The 23,323-nt window shown below is 38.8% G+C and overlaps 2 protein-coding genes across 3 annotated transcripts in view; one reads left to right on the top strand and one right to left on the bottom strand.

Annotated features, from left to right (window-relative positions):
• Positions 1-2,256: 2,256 nt before the first annotated feature.
• Positions 2,257-19,662, bottom strand: DIMT1 (DIM1 rRNA methyltransferase and ribosome maturation factor). Of its 2 annotated transcripts, none has more exons than XM_072416371.1 (12): positions 19,642-19,662; positions 9,854-9,927; positions 9,680-9,766; positions 7,940-8,001; positions 6,837-6,930; positions 5,444-5,493; positions 4,957-5,080; positions 4,483-4,575; positions 4,250-4,314; positions 3,493-3,556; positions 2,810-2,916; positions 2,257-2,665 (listed from the first exon to the last, which is right to left on the bottom strand). In XM_072416371.1, exons 2-12 carry the CDS (start codon positions 9,920-9,922, stop codon positions 2,623-2,625), a joined length of 858 nt encoding a protein of 285 aa, XP_072272472.1. In that variant the 5' UTR covers positions 9,923-9,927; positions 19,642-19,662; the 3' UTR covers positions 2,257-2,622. The 2 variants fall into 2 exon arrangements, with proteins under 2 accessions (XP_072272472.1, XP_072272471.1); XM_072416370.1 differs by lacking the exon at positions 19,642-19,662 and adding an exon at positions 11,808-11,932.
• Positions 11,874-23,323, top strand: part of IPO11 (importin 11) — a 228,385-nt gene continuing 216,935 nt past the window's right edge. The window contains exons 1-2 of the mRNA XM_072416367.1: positions 11,874-12,014; positions 14,103-14,247. Coding sequence (XP_072272468.1) covers positions 14,110-14,247 — 138 coding nt within the window. The 5' untranslated portion in view covers positions 11,874-12,014; positions 14,103-14,109. The remainder of the gene's footprint in view (positions 12,015-14,102; positions 14,248-23,323) is intronic.

The following is a 23,323-nucleotide window of genomic DNA, read 5'->3' as shown; positions in this document are numbered from 1 at the left end:
GATCTAGTCTTTTTGATTGAAGCTATTACATGTAGCAATTCTTGGCTTGGATTAATGGATAGCCCTGTTTGGATTATGCTGGACCAAAAGTTACAGCACTTTCCAGATCCAAACCTGATAGCATTGCTGTGACATTGAAGACTTGCTCCATGAAGCAAGCTGGTAAGGCCAGGAACACCATTTGTATTTCTAGCTGGTTTTCACATGAAATGGGTTAACTATCTGGTGTCCCTGCTTTTGCATCTGGTGGCCCCCTTTAAAACAGTTCAGTTCCCTTTCCCCAATTTCACTCGAGAGAGAACCCAAACCACACAACGCACTAACCTCTGTAGCAGACGACTTGTTTAATTTTATGAATTGGCATATCCTTCCAATGAATATTTAAAATGCTAGTCCAATAGCCACAAATTTATTACCCATCAAGACTTATCTTTTATTGAAAGGAACAGCTATATCTATATGTAGAATGTTGTTTGCTGGGAGGAAATTGGGTAAACTGCTGCTGGTATGACTACTGACAATTGGTTGACTAATCATAAAGGCAAAGCTCTAACCCTTCAAGGTGTTGATGCTTGCCGCTATGCCACACACTTATGCATTCCTATTGGCTTATCAACATAATAGACAACACTACTGGAAGTGCAGGAAAATGAAGAACCTAGAAACAGAAAGGGGTTGGAGGGGGCTGCATTTATTTTTAGATTTCGTTTCAGATGCCTGCACCCAATAACTGTGGCAGTTTCTCTCCATTGACTGTCTCTTTAAAGTGGGCTCTCGATGCCTCCAATCCAATTTCAAATTAATAATTTCCAAGGATTTTCCTATGAATCTGCACTGCCTGTCATAGGTTTTTGTACTGAATTCAAATGTCTGCCAATGCAGATATAAAAAAAAATGTGCCCTTTGTTTTTATTGTATATCTGTAGAAGTGTCCTGGAGATTTAAGGAAAATCCCCTATTTTGCTTGATATTAGATTTTTTTTATTTTATGTATGCTACTTCAAGGAATATTCTTTCAACTGGAAACATTTTCATCATCCAAAGCTCTTGCATTGATATAAAAATGGAAATATTTTCCCCAAGTCTTCAGTACATCTCTGGGCAATCACTCTTAAATCTACTGGTAAAGGTGGAAAATCTTGTATGAAACTGCTACCAACGGTTAGGGACAGCTGTTTTGTATTCCATAGTCATGTCACTTACTGTCTTGCAAAGGCTAACAATCTAACATCCCTACCATAGTCATTAACATGGTCTAAGACCAGTTTGGGGCAGGGCTGTTAAGCTACATCATATATGTTATTTGAATATCTATCCTTTTTAAAGAGGAAAAGCCCCAGGTGTAATACCTTTGCTCAACATTTACCATATTTATAAAGCACAATTTCCTGTACATTTATTCACCCTGTGCAGAACACATTTTCTCATATTCAGTACCATCTGTTCTTGCATTCAAATGGGTATTTTTTGTAATCTTTATACTATGTTAAAGGGGTAAACATTAGCTTTCCTGAACATAAACCTAACACATTTTAAACATAAACTTAAAATGATGAGATGCCAAATCAATGCAATAAATGAAGTGTGCTGAACCTGTGATTGTGGCACACTTTTGGCATTTATGTTACTAATAGGAAAAAAATCAGTGCAGAAATAACCAGCCTGGTGCCCATGGAAATAGGTTAGCGTGTGTGCAGTCCCTACCCATGTTGATAACACACAAGCATTACAACAATATAACCAAATGGCACTCTTGTACCCCCCCCCCCCCCCAATTAAGGAGAGTTTGCTGGAGAGAAGCTGATCTGTCCCTAATGGAGGATTAATATGTCCACTTTGGCACGGATGCTCATGTGGCTAATGGCGAGAGAATTTCTACTTTAGAATGAAGTCACATCTGGTATCATAACCTATAAAATCCCAACTATGAACCAGTCATGAACCTTACACTATATCATTATAGATGGAGCACTTGAAGCAATGCCATACAGCTTTGCTTGCACAAACCTTTCTAATGGTGCCTTACACACTAGGAAGAACAGCCATTAAAAAGAAGAAATGTAGAGAGGGCTGCATAAGAATGCCTTGTCTTAACTTTTGGTTTTGTGGGTACTTGTTTAGGAGTGAAGGTGAACTTTATAGAGTCTAGATTGTGTATTCTGTACAAATGACAGAACAAATGAACCAATGGTGTAAAACAAATACAGTAATAGTCCACCCACTTGTCACTTGCCAAAACATAAAACACACCACCAGTAAATAATAAAATGTATTTCAATTTAGATTCAATGAAATCTTCATAATCATACAGATTATAAAATTTACTTTTTTTTACTGGATCTGCTAGTATACAATATAATAAATACATGCAGGCATTTACAATATTCAGAAAAACTGTACAAATGTGTCAATCAAAGGGTAACATTTTAATACAAAACCTAGGAGGATGGCCTTGTATTTTCGAGCAAAGTTTCTATGCAGAAATTCTGCAAAGACTATTTCATGGGCCTGTTAGTGATATTTCCAAAACAAGTCTTTTTATACACCGTCCAACGCACACCTTCAATATAAAATACATGGTTCATATTGTGAAGGTATGAAATTCAAAATGACAATCATCATTTAGGAGAAGTGGATTCCTTCTGCATTAAATCCATGCAGTAACCTAAGACAGGGAAAAAGCACACATGAAATGAAAAGGGAATTTCATTAGTTTAGTAAAGAATCTTTATAATAAAAAATAAATCAAATAGGAGTAAAGTGCATTTTCTAAGCTTTAAAAAAAAAAAAAAATCATCAAAAACTCTACCTGATGAAGTCATCTATGTCCATGGAACGGGCACGCTTCTCACTAAATCCGGTGTCTGAAAGAATCTTGTCAATTTTTTCTGCAATGCTAAAATCCTCTGGAATTACCTGGTTTTAAAACAGACTCAAATTATAGTTCAAAACTTTGAATAGTACAATTGTAAGCAAAATGAGAAGTAATGCACACAAAAAAATAATAAAACACACACCGGCCACTATATTAGGTAAACCTAATAATATTTAGGTTCAATTGCTTGATAACACAAATATCTAATCAGCCAATCACATGGCAATAACTCGTGTGTTTAGGCATGGGGACAGGTGCTGAAGTTCAAACCGAGTATCGGAATGGGGAAGAAAAGTGATTTCAACTTTAAAAGTGACATGGTTATTAGTGCCGGGCTGGCTGGTCTGAGTATTTCAGTAACTGCTGCTCTTTTGGGATTTTCAGGCACTATCTCTATGGTTTACAAATAGCCAAAAAGATCGGATTACAGTGATCACATCACTACTGACATCACATATCATCATCTGTTAAGCAGCACTATAGAGAATGAGCAGTAAAACCATTCTGCAAACATTTATTTTAATGAAATACCATTTAGTTGGCAAAAAATTTCTAAAAAAAAATAAAAAAAAAAGGATCTATGACTTTATCTTCTGTCAGTCACAAACAATACTTACAACATTGTGAAGAGAACAATGTATTCTGTAATTCTTCTCCAGCAGTTCTTGGACTGCGCTGGATCTGCAACACAAACATGCACATCATTGGCAAACACTTAAATAACATGCTGGGTTTAAAGCCAAACTCCGTAACCTTTCCACACACACTATTTTCCTAAATGTTTTTGGTACAGTATCTTCTTTCCTATATTCTGTCCTTGGTGAGCGAGCCCTGAATGCTGCAACGTATAATGACATAGCTCAGCTGTTGCAGTATTCTGTGAGGGGCCCACAGGAGTTTGGTAAAGGACACTGGGGGCAACCCACCAAAGTAGCATCATCCAAGGGTGAAAAGGATGTACTGTACAGGGCAACACCAGAGATAAGGTGAGTGCTGTATAAGAGATGCTTTAAGAAATTATTTCATTTTTTTTTTTATTAAATGAAAATTGGCCTTTAATATACTTTAATCTGTAGTAACAAGTCCACCTAAATACACTGGAGGGTAAGTAAAAAAATTCTGCATTTAGAAAGGTAATATTGGAAATAGTAGAAGAAAGTTCTCCAATTAAGAACACACAAAGCAAATGAGCAATGGCTGATCAGACAGCTCTATTCAAGATTTCAGCATGGAAAGAAACAACTATTGCTATGTGCTATGTAGTGCTTTGAGAATCATGTGTTGTGTTTTGTTGTCAATATTTGTACATTAAAGACAAATAATTCCAATAAAGTTCTCCTTCTGATAGCTGTTCTTACCAACAGTAAAACTTACTTAAATGCTGCTGCAAGGGTTTTGTTCTTCCTTACAAAAGCGATTCTCACCAAGCCATCCCATTCCTAGAATTAAAGATATATAAAATTACAATGCATCTAGTTGTGAGATATGTTTTAGCAATGTAACAGATATTCGCATTGGCCTCAGCTGAAAATATTGCAACTTTTTTGGTATCATTACCCTGGTGTATCAGCTTTGTGGATTGGCCCTGATGTATTTTATTAACTTACCTGAAAGTTGATGGGTGGAGGAGGATTCTTTGGCTCTATTCTGACAACACTGGATTCAACTTTTGGAGGTGGCCTGAAATTGTTCTTCCCCACCTATACAACATTGGACCAATAAAAAAAATCATTGTTTATTCTGGAATCAACACAATTAGTCTCAATGCTGTCTCAGCCACAATCTTCCTAAATATACACAAACAATGTATTGTAGGAAAAATCCTAAACAGACCATCAGGCAGGCCCTTATTCTATAGTGTTATTGGTAGATCTAAAGGACATTGTACCATCAGAATATATTATACAGTATGGTCTGCCTTAGAGGGTATTTCCTTTCCCTATGAGAAGACTTTCCATTACTGCCTGTAGTGTTGAGACAGGAAGTGAAAAAATAATCTCCTCATTGGGACACACAGGCAACAAAACCAATGTTAAAGACAATACAATTTCAAAGTTAATACAATTAACAGTGATTCTTACTTTCATGAGATGGTCCACACGAGCCAGAAGTTGAGTGTTAATGGACAGTCGGCAGTACAGCTTATCTCCTGGTTTGGCTACAAGTCGCATTGCAAACTCTCTTTGGAACATCAGCACGGCACATCTGTCACAAAGAAAGAGAAAGTTCATAGTAATTAGTAAACCTGTTGGTTTCACTGCTGAATACAAAGTTGTAAAAGTTGGCTAATAATCCCCATAGACCTGGACAATACAATACAGTGTCAGGAATTGAGTCCTGTAGTGCTGTGTGTGTGTGCTTCACTCACAGAGTAAATTAAGAACTATTGTGTAGGGTCTTTCTGGGTAGGCAATATAATATGAAGTAAAGTCAGAGAACCGGCATAACAGACCGGCTAATAGTACTTTCCAAAAAGATCAGCAATTAAAACTTCCTAACTTCGAAAGTTTTCCTTATGGTCTTCCCACTTTGAAATTTTAAAAAAATAACATTATTTAGATAACTCACCTAAAAAAGGGTCTGTGAAGAAGTAACTTAAAGACAAAGGGAGAAGAGATCTAAAAAAAAAAAAAAAAAAAAAGGTTAATTATCTCCAAATTTGACATACATGGAAAAAGCATATGTACTTCTCAAACAAAAGGTAAGATGAAACAATGCATGAGCAGTTAGAGGTAGTATTCTCCCCAGCCCCTTTTAGCTGTGCGCACCACCCGTCACTATTCAGTAACCACTTGGCTGTGAAGAAGTAACTTAAAGACAAAGGGAGAAGACAGAGAAAAAAAAAAAAAAAAAAAAAGGTTAAATAAATAGTAAAAAAATGTCACTATTCCTAGTAAAGCAGAAGTTCAAATGCAGAATAAGATGAAACAATGCATGAGCAGTTAGAGGTAGTATTCTCCCCAGCCCCTTTTAGCTGTGCGCACCACCCGTCACTATTCAGTAACCACTTGGCTGTTTGTGGATGGTTACTGAAATGTTGTGTCACAATACCAGGGGGACGAAACTAGCCTACAGCTTCTTCCCACCCGACCAAAAATTCCAGGGGAGAATACTGTAGTCACATGTCTTAGGGTACTGTACTCGCTTTTGCAGCTTTCTCTGCCTTCTCTCTAAGCATTTCTGACCAGACAAAGTGACAACACTTCCTGGTAGTGTCAAAACACACCCACTCACTTCTGTCACCATACATTTCTACTGGCTCTTCACTCTGATATGATATTTCACTGGGCAGTAGAAATCTGTTGGGAAAGGGGGTATAGATATCATTCTGGCCAAGGGGGTGCACTAAAAACTGCAACAAGTATGTGCAAAACTTTTGGCACTTGCACCTTCACAGCTATAAAATAATGTGAGCAGGCAGGTTGTTTATTGCATTGAGAAAAGGCAATTGTCTCTTCTCCAATAAAACAAACATCCCTGTCTGTTTGCGATCTTTTCTTTAATGTACATTGAATTGTGCATGCACAGCTTAGTGTATAATCCCTGCATAGCTGTCTGCTGGGAATGAATGAACTCCTGTGCACATGAGAGGGGGGTCACATCCCTCCAGACTGACCAATAAAGAAGGCTGCAACCAGAAGAGGACCTGGATTATGCCAGTTTACTTTAAAACTTGTAAACAGGCAGGTCAGTTTATTTTACTGCAGAAGAGACATAGCCTGTCCCTTCTACAAGAGAAAAGCTGCTTCCTCAAAGTTTTTCAATTTTAAAGTTTAGATCTGCTTTAACATGATAGAACCTGAATGCTAATTTGGAAATTCTGAAAATCTTAGTTTGGTTCCATCCTGCAATTTTTCTGAAATTCTCATCCATCACCCATCTTTGTGTAAGATTTCAGTTAGCAGATTCAAACACCTCCACTTTATCCAAGATCAATGCTTTGCCCACACAGCCACAGTACCTGGTAGGGTAAATTAGCCACACAAAGGTCAAAAAAGGGCAAATCTGTCTTCAGCACATCACCAACCAAAATCTGAAGTTTGTTTCCGACAGCTCTACAAGAGAAAACACAAAATGTGAACAATATGGATAACACACAAATATATCTTCAAATATTTTATTGAATGGGAAGCATAAAAAAAAAAGAACAGGGTGACATCTAGTGGTCAAAATAAAATATGCATCCTCCAATCATAACATTTCCATGATAAACCTTTTATTTTTTGCTTTGTTTCGTTGTTATATATCAGTAAAATAAAAAAATAAAAAATAATTCAGACAATGAGAAAATGTATCTCATTAAAACTAAAAAGCCCATATTGCATTATAAAGTTTAAAGTTTAGTTTAACAGCTGCTCCAAGCAAACAGCCAAATGTTTGCTAAACACAGTCAAAATACCCAATTTATTTACTGTCTTAACTTTTCTATCTCAGAAAAGCTAATCTTGTAATATATATTTACACAATACCACTGCAGAGACTGGGATATCCCTGTGCTACTTTATTGTTCATCTATAATGCTTCACAAGTCACGTGTTGACTTTATAAAATGACAATGCTGCTGCAAAGTCTGAAAGAAGCTGAAAAGTTGAGAGATGACAGATAACACAGAATACAGCAGGATCACAGTGTGTCCTGGATCGCTGCAGGGCACAGGTAAGTAGGTGCAATAATCTTGCTGATTATAGCAAAGCTCCCCACCAACGAATTAGGTTCTGCTTTAATTACTAAATAATAAGGAACATCAGACACACTCACATGATATATGTTTAAAACTACAAACATGCAATACATTAGCGTTAATTTAAACAAATGTAAGAAATGCTATATAATGCACATCATGTACAGGCTTCATTATTATTTTAGGAAAAAAGCCTTACTAGATCCAAGAAAATATTGCTTAGCTTCCCAGTTGTACTAGGTGCATGGTGTTGGGTGCAAAGTAGTTATAATTTTCAATGAAGAGTCCAGACTGTCAAAGGACTTGTGTTCCTGCTTGAGACATAGGACTCTACTAATACCAGTCATAATATAAAGACTCTATGGAATTCTGTTTTTACTTACGAGCCTTGAACTCTCTTCTGAAGCTCAGCCACAAGCCGTGTGTCCAGCTCACAAGCCACAACCTAGATAAAGGAGACAGTAGAAGGATTGTTAAACTCAAGCTTTTATTCTTCATGCTGCTACACAATAACATACTTGGTATAAATACAATGACGCTGAACAGCAATACTCAGGAGCTGCTCAATCCAATCTAGAAGCTGGCCATGTACAACAATATAAATGGAGGTACACTTTAGTTTTCTTGATTTAATAGTTACTTGCTCCTGCAGTTTACTCAACCCTGTCCAAAGCAAGGAAGGGGATTTGAATATGTAAACTGAATGATCATGAGCTGGAGCAATTCAACATTTAATTAGGCCTCCACACAAAAATCAAAGTACTGTTAAAATAAAATGTATGCAATGTGAAAAATAAATGTATTAAAACATCTTGCAGAATATAATATGTTCAGTCAATCTTTACCCCAAACACAGCAAAATGATACCAATACCATCCATGGCAACTATGATGCCAAAACACTTCTCTCCATCTCCAGGGGCCTAATCTGTACTGCCAGCACTGTATAAACAGTTTTCAGTTATGCTATAAAACGTATACTGTCCCATTCCCATTTCTGCTGCACTATGGGGAATTGATGAAAAGAAGTGGGGGTTTAACAAAAAACTAACTCGTCCTTATCTCATCCCAATCCAAGATTTTCACCATACCCAAAAACAATTATGGATCAGAAGTTCAGAAGATAAAAAGTTAGAGGTTCTGACCTTTATACCTGTATTGGGTCAGGGACTCCAAATTAAAGAATGAGCATCAGAAAGAAAGCCAAACAACAAGCCTTAGAAGGAGGGAACAGTAACAGAAGCCTTTACAAGCTCTTGTTACATTTATCCATTAAAGCACAACTAAAATTAAAATATAAAAAAATGTCAACAACCCAAGTGTTTATTTATTTTTGTAAGTTCAACACCTTTGCAACAGTCTTGGGAGAGCAGAGCCACCCGGGTTACCTACGTCACGCCTCCCAGGAGGCTCTTGGCCTCTCCTTCTGCGTATGCCTGATATCGGGTATGTGTAGAAGGGGCATTTTTTCCACTAAGGGGAAAGAGATGCTAATTTCATGCATGCACAGTGAGATAGGCTCTCTTTTTCCCCTTTACAGCACGTTACACGTCACATGATGTCACACCTGCACAATGCGAGATTGGGTGATGTAGCAAGAAGAATGAAAATGGTGGTGCCGGGCGCATACAAAGAAGAATTACTGGACAGCACATGACCCGATTACGGAAAGGTCCTGTGCAATGTAAGTATGATTTTTTTTTTTCACTCTAGTTCCGCTTTAATTGTTCAGGCCAGACATATACTATTGTGAATCACCCGAGTCAACCATGAGATATAAGAAGAAATTGTGATCAGGCAGATTAGCTCATTTTATGGCAGAGGGGACGTGGCATGTCCTTTCTCCAATAAAGGGCCTGCTTCCAAAACAATTGTTGAATTCAGGTTTGCTTAAATCTGATGGAGCCTGGATGGTAATCTGGAATTTCCTGGAAAATCTTAGTTGGGTTCCATTCTGCAATTTTTCCCGGTAAATACTCAGTTTGACCCATGACTGCAGGACACCAATAACCAGCTGCCAATGTATAATATGTTCCCAACTCCTGCACTGTACTCATTTTGTTTTTTTTAATAAATCAACTTTTTGAAATGCAGCCCGACTTCAAAGTTGAATACACCGGTTACCTTTTTGGCTTTTTCCAATAACTTTATAGTCATGTTTCCTGTTCCTGGACCAACCTCAAGAACAACATCTGTGGGCCGGATGGCAGCCTGAAATATAAATAGGAGAATACATCTACGTCAGTTGTGTCCATCAGGTGTACAATCCAGAAATAAAGAATGCACACAAATACTCACCTTGTCAATAATGCTGTTCACTATCAGAGGGTTCTTCAGAATATGTTGGCCAATGCCAGTATTAAACATAACACCTAAAAGTATAAAACAAACACAAAAAACAAATGCTAGTCAGTGACCAGAAAAGTTATGAAATCATCTAATAAAACAGCTTTGTTTGTGACATTGGATTGTTACAGGAAAATATCAGTACTGATTTATGAAAGCTCCCCAATACTGGAGAACATAGACTATCATGGGAGAACCTGAGTGATCCAGCAAACCTGGAAGTGATTTTCTAAAAATCATATGGCAAATGTTCTCAATCCTGGACCAAATTCATTCCCCGGGTAATGGATCAACTAGGTTTTCCAATCATAGTTTATCTTCTCCGGTCTTGGATAGGTTTTTAATAAATCAGACCCATAGTGTGAGATATGCAGTGACCTATTGAACACGATGTGCAGATCTCTCTGGCTTTAATGCTTTCTGCATTTCTCACCTGGAACAAACATGCAGCGGAGGAGGAAAGAGAAAATACAACGCCTAATACGAATGTTCATATTGGGGTAAACGAGGCTTCAGGGTCAGCATGACATTCAAGTTTCCTTTATTCACACTGCTGCAATACCAGCCAAGAACGAAGCCCCCATATTGGGCATGATCACATGACACCATGGCACACACATTGGCATTCTTCATTCACATCCCTGAAGAATCTGCTGACATTACAACCTCGATGTTATACCGGCAAACATTCTTTTCATGTAAAATGCCACTGACTGCCTTTTCAGAACCTTTTTCTTTTTAACTAGTCTTTCTAAGTGCTTCAATGGTATCCCCAGAATTTTTTTTAAATTTGGGTGGGCAGAAGCTGTAGGTGGGTGGCAGCCCCTGTATTGTGACGAAATTTTCAGTAACCACCCAAAAACGTGCCGGGTGGTGAACCCAGCTAAAGGGGCCGGGGAGAACACCGGGCTTGTGTAACATTTGCTGGAATTCAAATTGCTTTTCTCCAGCAGCAAATAATTCCCCCACCTCCTTGATTGTAAGCTCTTTGGGGGCAAGCTCCTCTCCTCCTCCTGAGTCACTGTCTGTCATTGGCAATCCTTATTTAATGTACAGCGCTGCGTAATATGTTGGAGATATATAATACTGTTTATTATTAATAATAATACTTCCTTCACTTAGCATTGCATGCAGGGTATGATTTACATCACCGATCAGCAGTATTTGTCCATGGCAGGGTTACAGAAATATGGGGGCACAATGATGGGCAGTTGGGGCATATTACAAGGACAATAGAAATGAGACATAATAAGGGGTGGGATAAAGTATAGGCTGGCAGAAGTATAGAGATAAGTGAATTGGCATCACTAATTTGTCATGTTTTGCCCCGCCCATTGGTGAGAGCACTGAGCAGATCCGGGTGCAGCCAACACTTAGAACATGCTGGGAACTACATCCATCGCTTTGAAACCAATTCCTGCCATTGTTTCTTGGTATAGACAGCACAGGAAGAAGTGGCCATGTTTATAGTTCTGTCTGTAATCTCAATCAGAAGATTTCCCCACACTTCCTGTTTCTGTGACACCAGTACAAGTAATGGGGGTCACTGAGAAAAAGCATGAGGAACAGGCAGCAAAAAAATAGGCATTGGCGGTAACCATTCCTCAAATATGTGGGGAGGTCTATATATTGGGGGGCACAGATGTGTCTCCAGTGGGGAGATTTCCTATCACTTCCGGTCATAACAGGAAATGAAACCCTGAGATGAGAATTCTCCCCTAGATGTACACAAAGGCCCAAAGCCTTCCATGCTCTATGAAGTAAAAGTTGTAGCGGGACAGCCACTTAGATTTTACAAGGAAAATCAGAATATTGCGTTGAGCCGATATTAATGACACGCCACCACGTATTATAAACAACGAACAGCTATTATCTGTCAGAACATATCCCCGCCCTCAGCACACACCCTGACTCCGGATCTCCTGGTGTTGCCGGCTCTTCTTCTCTGCTCTGACTTTCGGCATGATGGATCCTTCTGGCTATTCTCCGACAACGTGCCTGCTGACTGATGGCGCACTCATGTGACGTCACTGTAAGCGCCCCCTGCCTGGAGCATGCCGGGATTGGTAGTCCTGTATTACTAAGATTGAATTGTGCCAGGGAAGGAGGCGCGGTGAGTGCGGGCTGGCAGAGGGGTGGTGAGGGTGCTGTGCCCGGATAGAGGGGCACCGGGGTAGGCCGAGGGAGTCAGGGAGAACTAGGACAGGGACTGACTTACCCTGAGAGCCACCAGGCCATGTGTACAGTGTATATACCCCCTCCATTTACTCCATGTGTACAGTGTATATACCCCCCTCCATGTATATACTCCATGTGTACAGTGTATATACCCCCCTCCATGTATATACTCCATGTGTACAGTGTATATACCCCCCTCCATGTATATACTCCATGTGTACAGTTCCATGTATATACTCCATGTGTACAGTGTATATACCCCCCTCCATGTATATACTCCATGTGTACAGTTTATATACCCCCCTCCATGTATATACTCCATGTGTACAGTGTGTGTACCCCCTCCATGTATATACTTCATGTGTACAGTGTGTGTACCCCCTCCATGTATCTCCATGTATATACTCCATGTGTACAGTGTGTGTACCTCTCCATGTATATACTCCATGTGTACAGTGTGTGTATTTTGGCCTGGTATCTCGTTATTTTGCTTTATAACCTTAAATAGTGCACATGTGGGACTTTTTGCTTTGACAAAAAGGTTAAAAAGTAACAAAAACAATAAAAACTGTACTGTAAAATCATGCCTGTCACTGCTTGCGTTGGTTGCATCTCCTTAGAATACCGGGCTGTGTATGATTTCACTGCAGTAATAAAATGCATTGAAAATAGAACAGGAAGTGAGGGGAAGATTTTCTGTGTTTCTCTAGCAGGGATACAACAGTAATAAACAGAACTGGGCCATGTGATTAATACCACACATCATTTGTCTTTAAGGGGTCGGAACATAATAAATAAATAAATATATTGAACATCTTTATTTTCAATTTTTTTGTTAATATTTTGGCTAGGTCATTGCTAAGCTCCATCTGAAAATACTGTTCCCCTGGCTGTGTGCTCAGTACTGAGGCACTAACTTGGAACAAGCCTGTGATGTCAGGACCTCGGCATGCTTGTACTTAGTCAGGGGTGGGGAAAATCATGGATTCCACTGGATGCATGTGTTTTGTATAAGGAGGATGGCAATGACATGCCTTCATTTACCTATAAACAGATCTTTAATGAAAATTGAAAGTCTGCAACCCTTACAGCTCCACCTTCTTAAAGTACCTATGGCTTAAAAAATGAGAGAAATAAAAATAAAGCTTAATAATAATAAAAAAAAAACCCTGAAAACAACTCATCCAAAGGATTTTAGGAGCCACACGTGCTATCACCACCACTCACCTTTTCTTCCCCTGAGACCTGAGCATTTACCACATGAACTTATTATAACATATTACACACTGCTGAGTCGTTCAGTTTTAATCCCAGTTGTTATCTCAACTTGTTTCTTTCTTGTTGCTAATCTGATGATTTTGGGAAAACTTGCCTTGAAAGTTTGACGGGGAAACAACAATTAGTACCAACAACAACCAATGAGATTCAAATGTTCCTTGTAAACAATTGTGATAAATAATTAAGGAAGAAGTATTTAATAAGGGCATTATTCAGGATATTCACTCCCATTGACTCGGTGGGGTGGTCTGTGTGCTGTGGCTGCACTGGACTATTGCCGGGATAGGCTGGTTAATGCGCATTTTAATCTTTAGGACACGGAAGGCTATTTGTTTTTTTTCTCCCCTAACAACCCATTTTTTCAAATCTACCTACCCGTCTTCGTCTGTCTCTTAAACCCTGACTACTTCCCACTACTACTTATCTCCCCTCCTATTGTGTTATACTCCCCCCACCTTAGATTGTAACCACCTTACACCACCCCTAGATTGTAAGCTCTTCTGGGCAGGGTCCTCTCCTCCTCCTTGGTCATTGTTTGAATCTGTTATTTATGTCTCCTATTTAATGTACAGCGCTGCCATATATGTTATAATACCTTTTGTCGGTGACACAACACAGCCCTATGTAACCCATCAGTTTTGATATAACCTGGTATGCTGGAACTATTATAATAATTGCATGTGATTCCACTGGTCCGTTTTCTTAGTAAAGCTGACTAGGCTGTTTGTTGTTTTTCTTTGTGCAGGTTCCTGATGGATCTGAACAGCGCCAGTACTGTTGTGTTGCAGGTCTTGACACAGGCAACTAGCCAAGATTCATCCGTGCTGAAACCAGCCGAAGAGCAGCTCAAACAGTGGGAGACACAGCCTGGCTTCTATAGTGTCTTGCTGGTGAGACCTTCCTTACATACTAAACCCACACATCATAATACATATATAATGTCATAGGTGAACTCACATCTGATTTAGGCCATGGCACAAAATGATTCTTTAGCAGCTACAGAATTTCTCCCAGTGTTAACGTTACATACACACGTGGAATGGTTCTTGTCTGATAATTGACTCAGGGCCGATATCGGAGGAGAATCTTGCGTGTGTAAAGCGCTCATCGTTCACCGTCCGAAAAACTGTCTTGGTGGATCCACGGATGATAGACGACGAATGATCGTAATGCAAGTGAAGGGAGAGAGCACAGTGGGGTGCTGCTCCTTTTTTCTCCCCCTCCCCTCTCTGAATAGAGCAGAACGGTGCTGTATGTACAGTACTCATACATGCATTGTGTAGTCATTAGTTGTTGGAAAGGATTGTAAAAGATCCTTCAAACAACAAGTATTGCACATGTGTACATTACCTTACCTTAGTATTGCAGGCATTGAAAGCTGCACCATTCATAACATTTTATGGCATAGCCATTAAATGATTATGTTCCTATCGCCATCCTGCCTACTGTAAATACATTTTTCCCAGCAGGGGGAAAAATAAAGTACCTGGTGGCTTAAAATCCTGAGTGTCTCTTACACCTTTAGAAAGCTGAAGGATGTGAAGCTGATAACCCCAGGATTTGTAGCTGCATCATAAACCAAATACCACAACTCTGTACCAGCTACAGATCACCAGAAAATGTAACTGGAGAGATTTGTAGCTGGTACAATGTGGCTGGTAGGACATTACATTAGGAGCAGGAGTTATACCACATTTAAACTGATATTTCATTGCAAAAAGCTATTAAATGGATTGAGAAGGCCCACAATTCCACAGATTTCTGCTACCCAACCCATGTAAAAGTATGTGCATTCAATTTGGTATACATAGGAACACCTATAGTCTGAAATCTTAACAGATCTTCTAGTAGAGATAAACTCTTGCCAAATACATTCATGCCAACTATAGCAACTAGTCCGATTATTCCTTTTAAAGTCTTACCAACTGAACCCAGCCAATTGCCTTCCAGTTGCATCAAAATAAAATATAATCATTGCTTTACAGTTTGTTTTCATATTAATGAAGCATTTAAAAAGTGGTAGTAACATGGTAGCAACTGTGGTGTTTTTCATGCTGAGGTCTGACTCACCTCCTATTAACTCAGATCTATACCTTTACAGCCTATTACTTCTCAGTGTGCATGTTGGACCTCTGCAGAGAAATCTCTGCTTCCATGCCGAGACCAAGGGCTCCACCCTGCAGCATTTTGGCATGGAAGGGGCTTTTTATACAACTGTGACTGAATTTTGTAATAACACAAAGTGTTGGACTGTAAGACGTACAACTTTACATATTTTGTTCTGATAAACTTTTAATGTATTTAATTATTTTAAAGAAAAATTCAGTTGGACTTCAATCAGTTATAGAGGACAGTAATCCTATTCAAATCTCAGCTGTCTTTTGTTTGTATCCTAGCATAGAAAATAGGATAGATATATTTAAACAGAGTGTGTACTGCTAAATAATACATTTCAGGTGAGTTTGTTTTAAATAGAGCTTTCTCAAGAAAGTGGCATCCTGGTGTATGGATGGGCATTATGGTGCCAATATTGTAAAAGGTTAACTCTAGACAGCAAGGAAACTTAAGCTACGTACACACGTCAGATTTTTATCGCCCGAAAATCGGCATCGGCCAATTATCGGGCGAAAATCTGGCGTGTGTACAGTCGGTGTCGTCCATCGTCCGGACGACCGACCTGCCGGATCCACGGACGATGGACGACAGCTCTCCCCCTCCCCTCTCCATAGAGCATGAACGGTGCTGTATGTACAGCACCGTTCATGCATCGTGCACTCCCTTGTGGAAGTGTGTACGCAGCTTTATTTAGTGAACTGATTAAGCCGTACATAACATCATTGGCTCAGGGAATCTGCTCGGTTTACTTTTATTGTAAGTTTATAACGGTGTATTGTTATACATCATTAAGGACAATTTCAAGCAATTCTTTAGATTGGCACCTGATGGGACCATTGTCTTTGTTTACATAATTCTGAGCTTCTCACCCTCCCTCTCTGCATAGTAAGGGAAGGTACTTAAAGCCGAAGACAAACTGCCTTCTTTTTTCCAAGGTTCTGACTTAGACCCATTGGGGAAAAAGAGCTAGCTGTAACCATGGGGGTTTGGCATGCAGCTTCACAGAATGAATGCCAGGACATAAATAAGAATCATACAGCAGTTCTATTTTCTCTGGATTTTACGGCAAGAAACGTTAAAGCTAAACTTCAGGTAAACATGCAGATGGAATCTATTTATGGGAGCTGTTTTAACATTACAGCGCCTGCATCCATCACAATTTCATTAAAGAGACACATAATGGGGAAAATTTATAAGCTAATCCCAATGTTCTTTGGTAAAATAAAAATCAGTAATTGAAAACACCTACACTAGGTATGTAATGTATACATCGATTATATATACACATTGGGCCTGATTTATGAAAGCTCTCCAAGGCTGGAGAGCATACACTTTCATCAGTGAAGCTGGGTGATCCAGCAAACCTGGAATGGATTCCCAATTATACCTGCTATTTGTTGGCAAATGTTTTCAATCCTGGACCAGATCCATGCCAGGTTTGCTGGATCACCCAGCTTCACTGATAAAAGTGTATCCTCTCCCGCCTTGGCGAACTTTAATAAATCAGGCTCAATGTCTCAGTCCTCAATTAGATGCTGATAAATCTCTGAACTGATGCTGAATAATAGCTCTGTCCTTTTGGAGAGAAAAAAAATGATGGTATTGTCAGAGTTAGCACTTTGCGATCTGAGAGGTAATAAATACCTGAAAGTGTTGCACGTAGCCTGAAAAAATACATATATCTTAACTTTGTGATTTGTCCCTTTCAGGAATGTATTTTTATTTGCCTGGCTGTTCCAGACATCAGTATTCTGTTTCATTATTCCTATGACAAAACTTCCCGGTTTTAGGCATATGGCCATGCTTTGCATTAGGTGAATTACAAGAGATTGCTGATGTAGCAGTCCATTTTATTCATTAGCTCCTTAGCGCTGGACACTCCAAGTGCTGTGATATAGTTGAATATACCGTTTATTGTTCTATAAACTAATAATGCTGAGTTGTCCTAGAATGTGATTAAATCAGAAGACAGCATTGGGCAAGCCAGATCTTTTAAAGGACGGTTTAGAAGTCAAATTAAGTCTTGTTATGCAAAGCCGACTTTTTATTGTTAGAAATTGTGGCCACTCAGCTGATGAAGGATTTAATGCATATTTTGTGAAGGGTATTTAATATAGACTAAACCCTCTTTACCTATCACACATACCATGCACTGGACACTCCCTCATACGGTTTTCTTGCACTGTTCTAAGCACTTCAGTTTTATTACCAGCAGCCAGAATGTAGAGCAGTGTTAGTTGACCTTTTTGTATGGAGGAACCCTTAAAAAAAATACTTTCAGGTGTACAGGAAACTCCTGACTATAATTACTATATACATAGATCACAGTACAATAGTGTGGACGTCAGTGGCAAGAATCCCCCTTACACTGTTGGCCAGTGGGAAGAATGTCACCCTTACAAAGATATCATTGGTGTCACTTAAATTGACCTGAGAGGTGCAAATTGCTCAAGAAACCCATAGGACCCCCATGGAGGTACTATAGTTTAGAAACACTGATGTAGAGCAATTAGGTAGCGAATAAACTCTGTTACTTTGGAAGCTGTATTAGGGGGATATCAATGGTTTAATAGACGCCTCCATAAAGGGGGTTGGTTACATTATTCTTGCTATTACATGGGGCTTTTTGTGATGGTGGAACAAAGTAAAAAAAAAAAATAAATAAAAAAAGGTGAATTATACAATAATATTTTAAATGATAAAGGGATCTATGAGTTACACTATACTATCATAAAATGAGTTTGTCAGCTCCTTTGTGATAGTAAAAACGTAAATAAAAGCATAACAATAAATAATATAACAAAAAGAAGAGACCTACAACCCCTTCCCCATACACACATAAAAATATGAACCACCAGGAAGCTTGTTCATGAGCAAATAATAAATGGTGGAATATGCTGCAATATCAAGAATTCTAGGGTCAATATTTATGGTTTAATAACCATAGAAAAATAGGGTCTTTTGCCCTGCAATGGAATCTTAGAATTTAAGGATTTAGGCAGCGGGAAGTGCTGACAACTACCAAGGGTTGGCACCTTGCCAGCTGCATGCTGCCCCAGCCCACTGCATAGGTCCATAATGAACCTACATTTTACCTTTTACAGTGGGTGGCAGCCATAGTACTGAACTGCTCGCTACCACCCCCATTCATTCATCCCCTACCCGTGGCCGATGGTGAGGTGCTACGTGAAACCTCACCGCCCTAATTCTTTATCAAGTGAATCAGCTCCCATGTATTTGTTACATTGTATATTAAGCTGTTTTCCTGGAGTTCTTCTTTACAGTTTTGTATAGGAAAATCTACATTTCTAAGCTCAGCATGGCCATAGCTAAGGCTAAAATGCATTGTGTACAACATTTAACACCACTTCTGCCATTTCTGTGCTTTTTGTCATTGGGCCTGATTTATTAAAGCTCTCCAAGGCTGGAAAAGATGCACTTTCATCAGTGAACCTGGGTGATCCAGCAAACCTGGAATGTTTTTTTTTTTTAAGTCATTTGCTAGAAAATGGTTTAAATCCTGGACTATTCAGATCCATTCAAGGTTTGCTGGATCACCCAGCTTCACTGAGGAAAGTGTATCCTCTCCAGCCTTGGAGAGCTTTAATAAATCAGACCCATTGAGTCGGCCTGTAAATCAGTACAGATTATCTACTCAGTCTTTTTGTTCAGAATTAAATGGGTTAAAAACCGGCCCCAGTTTGCTGTTATGTTTTGTTCATCTCCCGCATGTTTTCTTTTTTGTCAGCTGCATCCGTTGAGATTTCTGTCTTTCGCTTGACTTTCAAAAAACCACATTTGTTCATTTATCTTATTTTAAATTGACAGCCTTTTATTCTACTGCCAGCTCTGTTGTCACATTTTATCTGTGTCCAAGTGACATATTTTACCATTTCCTATTGTTTTTTTTTTCTTTTGCATTTTCAGCTCCCTTTGTGTTTTTTTTTCCTATAGTTTTGCCAGACACATTCTATTCTAACTTGTGTTCATATTTATTTTGAATTCAGCATCTGAACAGTTTGATGCTAAGGCTTTTTGACAAGTTTATAAATGTAGATTTTCTTGTTACTAACCATCAAACAATGTGCTTTTAGCTACGACAATAAAACAATTGTAATGTGCAACTTACCATTACTTTAATTGGAACTTTCATTAAAAAACTCACTCACCTTTGCTTGTGAAAAGTCCTTGAGCTGTTAACAAAAGATTGAAAGATATTTACCAATTGTTTTTTTAATGTCAAATGTCTCCTGAGGAAGCAATATATTGTGAAACGCATTGAGAAATGAAAATAGGACAATTATTAGAAAAGGGACATTAGAATTGTTAACAACAAAAATTGTATACTGTATCTCCAGTATTACCCTACTATGTACAAACCTCACCCAGTGATCCCTGTGCTGTCTTGATTTCTCTCTTTTTACTAGGGCTCGTCGTTCCATCCAACACTGCCATCTTTTTTTTTTGCTGGGTTCTTCCTGGTGTCTTCTGATCATGCACTGTGCAAGCTTATGATCGGGTGATGTGTCTTTTTCCAAATGTAAAATAAAATGGGTGTTGATCTCATACCTGGGATTGAGCACTTGTTTTTGTTTTATTATTGGAAAGCCCCCTATGATGCATTCCCAATCTCAGGCATGTGCAGAAAGAGCAGCCCACAGCCTCCAGGGATATACCCTGTTTCCCCGATTATAAGGCACTCTCTTATATTTTTTGAAATGCCAAAATATGCCCTGGGTCTTATTTTCAGGGGATGTCTTATTTTTCCATGAAGAAGACTACAGTACACATTTATTGTTGAAAGTCACTCATGATTACTCATGTTCCATTGATTGTCCCCTTCTGATCACTCATGTGCCGTTCATATTCCCCTTCTGATCACTCATGTGCCGTTCAAATTCCCCTTCTGATCACTCTATGCCATTGATTGTCCCCTTCTGATCACTCTATGCCATTGACTGTCCCCTTCTGATCACTGTATGCAATGATTGTCCCCTTCTGATCACTATGAAATGATTGTCCCCTTCTGATCACTCTATGCAATGATTGTCCCCTTCTGATCACTATGAAATGATTGTCCCCTTCTGATCACTATGAAATGATTATCCCCTTCTGATCACTATGAAATGATTGTCCCCTTCTGATCACTATGAAACGATTGTCCCCTTCTGATCACTCTGTTCCATTGACTCCATTGTCCCCTTCTGATCACTTACCCGTAATTAAGTGCAGGGATCTCCGTTAGTGCAGGGATCAGCAGCTTGCTTCCTTGTTCAGAATCGTGTGCAGGCTTTTTACTTTCAGTTTGGCTCAGGAATAGACACGCCCTGCAGCCAGCATCAGAGACACACACGCTGCAGCCAGCATAAAGGACACACACGCAGGATCAGGTATCTGGAGCTGTCTTATAAACGGGTGAGTGTCTTATTTTAATTATTTTTTTAAAAATCGGGGGTGGCTTACTTAATGGGGATGTCCTAAAATCGGGGAAACACGGTATGTGATGCAAGTATCCCAGGAGGCTGCAGGTTTGCCTTTGGTGCCTTTACCACCATGGCCCAAACCAACAAATACATTTTATTTCTGTTTTTGAAGGTCATGATTAGCATCTGGCATTTTTGTATTGCTGGTAATGCCTATTTTCCTATTTCATGTTTAGATAGGGAAAATCTTTTCACTTTTTCTATTTGAAGGGCATCAGAACATAAAGGGCCTGGAGAGGCTCCAAGGCTGGAGAGGATACACTTGCACATCAGTAAAGCCGGGCGATCCAGCAAACCTAGAATGGATCTGGTCCAGGATTTAAAAGATTTGCTAACAAATAGCAAACAACTTTGAATAAATCCATTCCAGGTTAGTTGGATCACCCAGCTTCACTGATGAAAGTGTATCCTGGCCAGCCCTGGAGAGCTTTAATAAATCAAGCACTAAGTAAGAAGAATTTAGATAGAAGTTAGAAAAAAACAGGACAAAACGAATGCAACCATTGATTCTAAAGACAAATAGACTGTTTAATTTCACATTTGCAGTCTTTGGGGTTAGATAGGCTATATGTGAATCATTGCTAATTATATGGGACAGGGGAAGTCATCTAATCCCTATGCTTCATATTGCATAGCTGTGCATCGATCCCTCTGCTGACGTGTGTGTCTCTCTGACTTGTATGAATGTGGTGAGTAGTAGGGCTCAGCCCTTACAAAGAGCTGCAGTATGATATTTTGTTAAAGCAAAGAACAACATTGCAGCCATTGTCAGATGGTTTACACAGCCAATCCGTTGCTATTAAACCCAACTTTGTGCTATTTTATAAAAATAATTTTTACCCCCAGGAGTATCCCAAAATAAAATAGCAGCTCAGGCTGCAGTAATCACTTGTAAGCAGTCATTACTAGCTTAGCAGGTAGTTCTAATAAAGAACTAATGTTAGAAAGCTGAATGAATAAATAATCTGTAAAAAATACAGATCAAGAAACCAATACAGATAGAGAAACAAACGCTCATCAATATTTTGTTACAAAAACAATATAGATTCAGGACAATAGTTACATACAGTAATTTTACAATTTATTTTTCTATGCTTTATTTTTCTTTCTTTTTTTTTTACTTGAGTGATGTGAAGTAGAGATCCACATTTTGTAAAACTTTTTATAAAAATTTGCGACAGAGCAAGAAGTATAGGAATTGATATACACCTTTTCTTTAAAAGTTGAGCTGGTCCTACTCCCCCACCCTTCTTTAGTCCATCGTGATCTGAAATGCTAAGATTTATGATCAATTTACTTTTACAATGGATTTTACTTAACATTTTAATCCATAATGCCTATAAATTTGTTAGTGTACATTTAATGCCATTTATGCTTCACTTAGTATGCATAGAGCATCGGGGTGTTGTATTTGATTTCAGCAGCTGTCTGCCCTTTATGTTTTGTCATACTGGAAATACAGCAGTGCAATTACTGAAAAGACAATTTGTAAGATGCATGTAATTGTACCTTCCAATTTAGAGCTGTTCTGTTGCTTGCTCTAAATGTTTTTTGAACAGTAGGTTTGATTTATAAAGCATTGCTTTATTTTAATATTCCAGATTGACACGCTCAAATAAAACCAAAATCTCTTTTGAGAGTTTCCTGAAATGTTTTTGTTTCTAATGTAATTCATGAAGGTTTTTAAGGGTGATGATATATAATGGTCCTGATTTATTAAAGCTCTCAAAGGCTGCAGAGGATACACTTTCATCAGTGAAGCCGAGTGATCTAGCAAACCTGGAATGGATCTGGTCCAGCATTGAAAACATTTGCTAACAAATAGCAACACACTTTTAGTGAATCCATTCCAGGTTTGCTGGATCACCCAGCTCTACTGATGAAAGTGTTTGCTCTCCAGCCTTGGAGAGCTTTCATGAATCAGGCGCAATGTATATAAATAATCCATCTTGTATACATTACATACTTAAGGTAGGTGTCTTCAATGACTGATTTTTATTTTTACAAAAGAACATTTGGGTTAGCTTATAATTTCTCCCTATTTTTGAAGATGCAGGGGCTGTAATGTTAAAGGCTGTGCATTGCTTGTGTTCTCTATACGAAGGGCTGTCATATATTTGCTGTAAATATATGTATACTAACAAAATGAATTGGGCTCCCTATGATGTTGAATGCACAGATGCTTTTAGGTTGAATCGACAGCAAGAAAGCAGATATTGTGTTTTCTAGTCCTGAAACTCTATGAAATATTTTGGAGTGGAGAAGCGATTAAGAGGTAAAAAGGTCTATGTTTAAGCAAAAGTTCTCCATCAACAGTCCATTCCTTCAATGTCTCTTACTTTAGGTTGTGTACAAACTTTGTGCAGTA

Source organism: Pyxicephalus adspersus, chromosome 6, assembly GCF_032062135.1.
Source record: "Pyxicephalus adspersus chromosome 6, UCB_Pads_2.0, whole genome shotgun sequence".
Taxonomy (NCBI): domain Eukaryota; kingdom Metazoa; phylum Chordata; class Amphibia; order Anura; family Pyxicephalidae; genus Pyxicephalus; species Pyxicephalus adspersus.
This window is presented reverse-complemented; position numbering and strand designations above follow the sequence as displayed.

Excerpts from the sequence above, each read along its gene's own strand:
- DIMT1 (XM_072416370.1), bottom strand. The coding sequence starts at position 11,865 with ATGCCGAAAGTCAGAGCAGAGAAGAAGAGCCGGCAACACCAGGAGATC. Across the intron at positions 4,576-4,956 it reads GTGTGGACCATCTCATGAAA|GTGGGGAAGAACAATTTCAG; the intron begins GTAAGAATCACT and ends AATGTTGTATAG. Across the intron at positions 3,557-4,249 it reads ACCCTTGCAGCAGCATTTAA|ATCCAGCGCAGTCCAAGAAC; the intron begins GTAAGTTTTACT and ends TTTGTGTTGCAG.